This window comes from Pundamilia nyererei, unplaced genomic scaffold (assembly GCF_000239375.1).
Source record: "Pundamilia nyererei isolate P.nyererei 1_Seehausen unplaced genomic scaffold, PunNye1.0 scaffold00087, whole genome shotgun sequence".
Lineage (NCBI taxonomy): Eukaryota > Metazoa > Chordata > Actinopteri > Cichliformes > Cichlidae > Pundamilia > Pundamilia nyererei.
In genome coordinates this window covers 742,938-750,694 of record NW_005187488.1, presented here as the reverse complement: position 1 = coordinate 750,694, position 7,757 = coordinate 742,938, and the positions used below count along the sequence as shown (strand labels likewise).

The window sequence follows — 7,757 nt, the reverse complement described above, 5'->3', positions numbered from 1 at the left end:
TTTTTTTTTTTAAGAAATCAAGATCCAGCCAGAGGAATGTTTTTCTTCTCTGCCTTTGCAAATGTTATTGCTTGGGAATAAGAGCACCTAGACTTGGGCTTACACAGTGACCTCCAGGCCATCTGGTGTTAGTCACAGTTCTTGTTTTTGCCTGCATTTTGTTTTTGGATGCGCTTCAGAGACACTGAAAAAAAGGTGTGATGCTCTAAGCTCATGAAAGAATTGACAAAATGGGCATTTAAAATGGTATGAGACAGCATCCAGATAGAGAACGATCTTTTTTAAACCCCCAAGTCTCAAAAGAGAAAACAAGACGTCATTTTGGCAAAGAAAGGGAATGTCGTCATTTCTAACCTGACATTAAATGTTCAAAAGCTTGGTGACAGAGAGCTAATTCTACCTCCTCCAGAAAATGAAACATGCCAACTTTATGAATGGCAACTCTCCAGCAAGACCTCCCAGATATATAATGGGTTTCTATACATTTTTCATCAAGTCTGGCCTGGCAGGCATAAAATTAATTACGTCTGAAACCAGTGGTGCTTTGTCAACCCAATAACATGCTTACACCTCATTGGGCTTTATTTATGGTCTGTGTGAGCAACAAATCTTATCTGATGTAACGTGAACTGCTGCAGTGCCATCCAGAATGCTTCAATTCCTCGACAACAATTACCTCAAATCAGGTTGATGGCTTTGCCTGTCTGCAGGAGTCAGCTTTTTCACGTCACTTTACAGACAAGAGTGTACATTTTACTGTTTCTCCACAGAGAACAGCTGAAGGAAAAAGATGCTTAATGCTGATTTATTGGGAAGAAATATATGCAATTATTCAAATGTAATAAAGTCCATTTGGGTCACAAAATAGATGTTTAGGCCGCTTGTCTGATTTTCAGACATGTCATGTTTTATATAGCCAAACTCTGCCCGTTTTACCATCTTTCGCTTTTAGGTGTGCTCTTATTCCTTATGTCAGATTCAACAATCTGACATAAGCTCCTCGGAGATTTTGGTCTATTTTGCCATGATAGCGTCACACAGTTACTGCAGATTTTTCAGCTGCACATCCATGATGTGAATCTGCCATTCCACCCCCTGGCCTCTAAATGGCCATTTGAATACAGTGGACTCATTGTCATGTTCAGGAAACCAGTATGAGATGATTTGAACTTTGTGCATTATCCTGCTGGAAGAAGCCATCAGGAGACGGCTACATTTTGGTCGTAAAGGGACGGTCAGCAACAATACTCAGGTAGGCTGCAGTGCTCAGAGGAGTTCAAAGGGGGACAAGAAAATATGTCCTACATCATTATACATCACCAGCCTGATCAGGTGATACAAGGCAAGGTGGATAAGGGTTTTCATGTTCTGACCCTACCATGCGAAAGTCGGAGAAGCAGTAACACTTACTCATCAAACCAGGCAAGGTTTTTCCAATCTATTTTTCACTTTTGATGAGTCTATGTGAAATGTAGCCTCAGTTTCCTGTTCTTATCTGACAGAAGTAGCAGCCGTTGTGGTCTTCTGCTGCTGTAGCCCATTTGCCTCAAGGTTTGATATGTTGTCCATTCAAAGACACTCTTCTGCATACTTTGGTCGCAACGAGTGGATACTTGAATTACTGTTACTCACCTGTCAGTTTGAAAAAGTCAGGGTATTCTGCTCTGGCTTCATGTATCAACAAGATATTTTCAATCAGTGAACTGCTGATTTGGATAGTTTCTCTTTTTGGTAAATCCTATACTGGTTGTCCTTTGTAGATCAGCAGTTTCTTAAATACTCAGACTACCCCATCTGACACAAAAATGGTACTTAAATCACATTTTCCTCCAGTCTTATTCTCAGATTGCACTAGATCCACTACAATGTCTAGATCCGCTGAGTTGCTGCCATATGATTGGCTGATTAGATATTTGGTATACAACTGTACTTGAACAGGTTACATACTGAAGCAAAGCCACTGAATGTATTTACAACTCCCAGTGAATATAACGTCGCTTATTCTCTGCTATATGTGTATAAAAAACACAATAGCTGCTTGCTAACACATTAATCCACATATCAAAGTCAGTGCCTGCTGAACTAAACCCAAGTGGCTAAAAGTAAACTTGAAAAAAACTTTGATATCATGACAAATAAATTTCTCTTTTGCTCAGAGGACTGAGCTTTATCTATGAATATAAAGCTGAAGCTAGCAGCTAGTTAGCTTGAAATTTAATTTACTGCTTCTACATTTTGGGTTAATCACACCATAAATAAAAGACATGCAGTGTGTTCAATAGTGAACTTCTGGTAGGCTGAACTTCTTTTTTCTGGTCATAACTATTTTCTTGGGTTTTTTGTCTTCATGATTAGCTAAAGTAACTGGTTGCTAATAGGTTCCTTAAATTAAAAAGTACATTGTTTAAGCAACTCGATGATATCTGGTTTCAGAGGGCTGTATTATAAAGAAATATTGTTTTACCTGTCTCTTTTTCTGGATTACTGCTTGTGAATAGTAGACCATTTATAAGTAGTTGAATTACTTTAGCCCACTATATTGTGGTATATAATACCAGCAACGCTGAAAATTGTGCAAAATAACGTCTATTTTCAGGTTGATCTCAAATGGAGGGGAGTTCACAATAATTTTTCCAGTTGGAAACAAATTTTTCTGATTACTCCAACATGACACGAATGCAGTTTATTCTAACCAAAGTTTGCTTGTGAAACACTGACGCTCTTTATGATAATTTTGCTGTAATCTTGAACAGAAGTTCATTCTTTTAGGTGAATCTTCTAGGTTCTTGCAGATCATACTATAGCAAGTAAATATCAACTTTTTAAAATTTCTACCCAAACCCCAAAATGCTGCATGTATTTTGCATTGGTGCTACCACAAGTAAAAATCTGTAAATACACAATTGTATAAAGCTCATTGGATATGGTTTCCAATCAGCACCACTTTACACATAACAATGAAGTGTGAGCCTGAAAGATTGCATTACAAATTCAAGAAAGCACTGTGGACTAATGGACAATGTTTAATTCACAAAGAGCCCAGAACAAAGGTCTTCCACTGAGTCGCGAAGCAATAACGGCTGCCGAGACAGTGCCGTATCTCTCCTCACAGGACAACTTTGTGTTGTGCATATTTAACAGGTACACGAAGATGAAGACGGCCACCAATATTTATATTTTCAACCTGGCACTCGCCGACGCCCTCGTCACCACCACGATGCCATTCCAGAGCACTGACTACCTTCTGAATACGTGGCCCTTCGGCGAGGTGGTATGCAAGGTCTTCATCTCCATCGACTACTACAACATGTTCACCAGTATCTTCACCCTCACCATGATGAGTGTGGACCGCTACGTGGCTGTGTGCCACCCCGTGAAAGCCCTGGATTTCCGCACTCCCCTCAAGGCCAAGATGATAAACGTGTGCATCTGGATCTTGTCCTCGGCTGCAGGGATACCAGCTTTTGTGCTGGGCGGTACTCAGACGAATAGCGGTGAGGAAGTCTTTCCCCGATGTCTAACAAAAAGTTTAAGAGTCTCTGTCCACTTTCTATGCACAGCAAATACTCTCCAAGCATGTACTAATAAAATGTTAAGAACAGAAATATATTCAATATATCAAATCCATCCGTCACTGAAGAGTTTTTCATTAGCTACAAATTGAGCACATCCTTCCTGAACATAGATGACGTAAGAAATAAAAAAGCGTTTAGAGCAAAATGTTCCCTTGTTGAGTGCAGATTAGCTATTCTACAGCAACTTGCTAAATTGATTGCAGAAAATTGTGAAGTGGAATTTCATTTATCATAAAGTGCACTTCAAAAATAGACTCAAAACCTTTTTGTTCACACTTGGCAGCTGTGTGTGAATGCCTTTTTTTTAAGTTTTCACTGACTTAAGACATAATCAAACCTACAGGTTTTTCTGTTTTTATTTTCAGTGTTAATTACATTGAGTTTCATAAAACATGTCATAAATAAAATTGCCACTTTGGACTTTATTTTCTCTCCACTGTTCTTCCACAGACATAACAGAGTGCGCGCTGCAGTTCCCCGATCCCTACGCAAAGTGGGACACACTGATGAAGATTTTAGTGTTTGTCTTTGCCTTCGTCGTGCCTGTGCTCATTATCACCGTGTGCTACTCCCTCATGGTCCTGAGGCTGAAGAGCGTCCGAATGTTGTCCGGCTCGAGGGAGAAGGATCGCAACTTGCGCCGGATCACGCGGTTGGTGGTGGTCGTGGTGGCCGTGTTTGTGGTCTGCTGGACGCCCATTCACATCTTCATCCTGGTCAAAGCTCTCGTCACCGTGCCGGAAACCACCGCCATCATGGCCGCCTACTTCTTCTGCGTGGCTCTGGGTTACACCAACAGCAGCCTCAATCCTGTCCTCTACGCCTTTCTGGATGAGAACTTCAAACGCTGCTTCAAAGACTTCTGCCTGTCAGCCAGACTGAAGGGGGAGAAGGTGTCAGGGAGCAAAAAGGCCCCCAGCACTGTGCGAGAGGCCGCTGTTCCCCTGGAGAACCCAGATGGGACTGGTAAGCCGACATGACTAGCAGTGGAACTGTCTTCAATCTCCCACACTGGAAAAGAAGACTCACAATACCTGGGCTTAACCCACATCACAACAGCAATGTAGACTGGGTTTTGGATTCACTTCATTTTCATTATCACCCAGGGTATAATCATCGATGTGGTTGTCCATAAATCCAAATCAATCCATCCTAGTGTCCTCTGACTTCTGACAGTTTCCTTCACAGCAGCCTGTGATTGTAGGTCGAGACAAAGATTGTGCATTTATGGTTTAACCTGGCAGGTGGATGTAAACCAAACACTGTTTCTGTTTAAGTAGGTCAAAGAAGAAAGTGCTGCTTATAATTAATATGGATTACTGTTGATGGAGGTCCAACAATTAGTTGATTAACCAATTATTGCATGAATCCCCATTTATTTTGATGACTAAGTAATTATTCAGGGAGGGGGTTTTTTTAGGAAAAATTAAACATTCGTACCATCCAGCATCCTAAATGAGATTTTGATTTCATACGTGACAGTTAATTAAACATTTTTAAAACAAATTTATGATCGCTTACTGTTTTAATGATGATTTATTTAGCCATAAGTTTAATTTAGACTGCCAACCTTCCCAGGGTATACTGACAGCTGAGATACATTACATCACCTCTACAACCCTGAATTGAATAAGTAGGAGATGGATAGATGGGTATTGAGCTTACTGGCAAAATAATCAGCAGATTAGCATTTCATAAAATCATCATTACACAATATTGCACACACGGTCATGAGATAATTATGTGAAGATATCTCAGGAGAACTGATGATTATTTAAAGGGTAAACGAGCAGGAGACTGATTAAAATCACTTGGCCCATATCAAGTTTCATCAGTTTTGATTCATTTGTCTCTCAAATGCTGTTTATTCCCAAAATTTCCTTCTATCATTTTTCATTTGCCAAATGTGCCTTTACAAGTCCAGGAAAAAATGTTTGTGGCGGCAGAAAAAAAGGGGTCAAACAGCACTTCATATTATAATGTTTGCTATTTTTATTCAATGCATTTGACATGCCGGTGATATTTGCATGAATCGCTGACAGCAGACATGTGCCAAAAACATTTTCACATCTGTGCAGAGCCTGAATGGTGCTGATTGACCGCAGTGTGAGAGCACTCACTGACTCGTGTTGGACTTTGAAGTTGTGTAAGAGTCAAAGAAAAAAACAAAAAGCAACATTCAGCTGCATCAAAGCAAGTTAATCAATGAGAGAATGTGGAGGGAAGATCCTGGACTTGAATGTGCATTTAAAATTTGACAGAGGGCTCTCTATCAGCTTTGACCCTGGCTTTGTGTCCAGACTGATAAGTTGTTAACTTTATGGTATATAACTAATAATGACGTGTGCTTTGTGTATGGCTTTTACCATGATACACATACTGTAGTCCTGCTGAACTGTCATACTGTTATTGTTGTGCAGTCTGATAAGCCGATTAGCTCTTTCAACAAGTAAAAATACAGAATATTCTAACAACTGTACAGTATCTCAGTCTCTATACAAAGACTTATTTTGTATAGACTACAAAATGAAAATCTTTGCACAGACTTTATAAAAATATACTGTATTTGTAGCATGTTAATCATCACTGCTATGGTAGTAAAGGCAACATCAGCAGCCATAGGCTTCATGGACTGTGCTGTTATTTTGAATGTACTGCAAATACTACATGAAAGTCATCTATCTCATTAAAAAAAAAAAGCATCTTTAGCTAATACTTGTTGATAAATCTCTTGCTGACACATGTATATGGACACAAAAATAGATAAAGCACAGATGTTCTAAAAATAAGAGACGTTATTCTAAGAATCAACACTGTGATCGAGGCATCGTTGTAGTTTTTATTTATTTCTTTTTCATCTCTGTGCTCACAGTTTAATGCTGTACATTGGCTTCTCCTGCCGTCATTCGAGCAGGACGTGTACTGATCGATTAAAACTTGTCTGTGAAGAGCTTAATAAAACAAGTTTAACAAATACACAATGATTCTTTCCTTGGAGTGTGACGAGCTCGGGGATAGCGGATACTCATTGTTTGTTTGTTTTAAGGAAAACAAATCTCTCTCCTTTTTGGTGACTTGTTTTAATAGATTTTGAAGCCTTGAAGAGATTCTTATTGGAGGCAGTGACTCTGCAGACTTCTACAGTTTAAGAGTTTTTTACTGTAAGCCATCAGCTCCCCCCAGAGGGAAGAGGATGCAATGTGGGGTCTTTGTTTTGTTTTTTATTTTAAAGAAACTGCAATGATTAATAGCTGCATTCACATAACTTGGCATAAACAGAAGCTTCTGTATAGCAGTCCATATTAGTGTTCACATACTGGATCTCAATTGTGCCACCTCTGCAAGACTACGGGATAAGAAGATACATCAGGTGATGATTGATGATTTCTCCCACATTACAAGCTTCTGTCTCAGACTTCTTTTATTATGTTCATTATAATACATCCACAAGACCTCCAGATCATTTGATCATTATTCACCCATTAATGCACCTGATACAAAATCGTAATCGTTTATTATTATTATTAGTAGTAGTAGTAGTAGTAGTAGTAGTAGTAGTAACCTCATTTTTGATTTGTTCATAGCATTTATATTTCAACATTACTAAATTGATTTGACTTATCATGGCAGTGTATTACTGAATTACTGTAGGCAAATTCCAGCACTTAGTGTTTTTGGACTATTTCTGTATGTGTAGAAATAAGCCATAAGAAGAACAGACAGACTAGATTCATGTAGGTTCATGTTCTAAGTTCAGGTCAAAGGAATTTTATTTACATACAGAGTACCGAGTCTGTAGTCGGTAGTCTGATACTGAAAATATGCGTCATTTTGCTTTAAACAATCCATATGAAATTTCTGTTTGTTTGGATAAGGACAAACTCTTCTAAACTTTTTATCAGTGAAGTAAAACAAGGAAACATTCAGGTTCTGAGCCACTAACACTTTTTTCCTTATTTACATGTTCTGTTGTATTCTCCTTCATAAATGACTTGTCTTTTGAAAAGGGCTCTACAGATAATAAGTGCTTTTATGGAAAAAGCAGATGGCCGCATTTATTTATGCTTTTAACAGCATGTTTGTTTGAAGGCAGCAAGCATAATGAATATAAAAGAAAATGAACTAAACAGGCTGGCGAGGCTATGTCTACAAAGATGTACCTAATTTTAATATTATCAGAGT

At 38.8% G+C, this 7,757-nt stretch overlaps 1 protein-coding gene across 1 annotated transcript; it reads left to right on the top strand.

The window, feature by feature from the left end:
• Positions 1-2,731: 2,731 nt before the first annotated feature.
• LOC102195034 (delta-type opioid receptor) lies at positions 2,732-6,462 on the top strand. Its single transcript, XM_005738831.2, has 2 exons — positions 2,732-3,494; positions 4,026-6,462. Exons 1-2 carry the CDS (start codon positions 3,020-3,022, stop codon positions 4,553-4,555), a joined length of 1,005 nt encoding a protein of 334 aa, XP_005738888.1. The 5' UTR covers positions 2,732-3,019; the 3' UTR covers positions 4,556-6,462.
• The last annotated feature ends 1,295 nt before the right edge of the window (positions 6,463-7,757 follow it).

Bases quoted from the DNA above. Each gene is read 5' to 3' on its own strand.
- LOC102195034 (XM_005738831.2), top strand. From the start codon at position 3,020: ATGTTTAATTCACAAAGAGCCCAGAACAAAGGTCTTCCACTGAGTCGC. The intron at 3,495-4,025 runs GTGAGGAAGTCT...GTTCTTCCACAG, and splicing joins CGGTACTCAGACGAATAGCG to ACATAACAGAGTGCGCGCTG.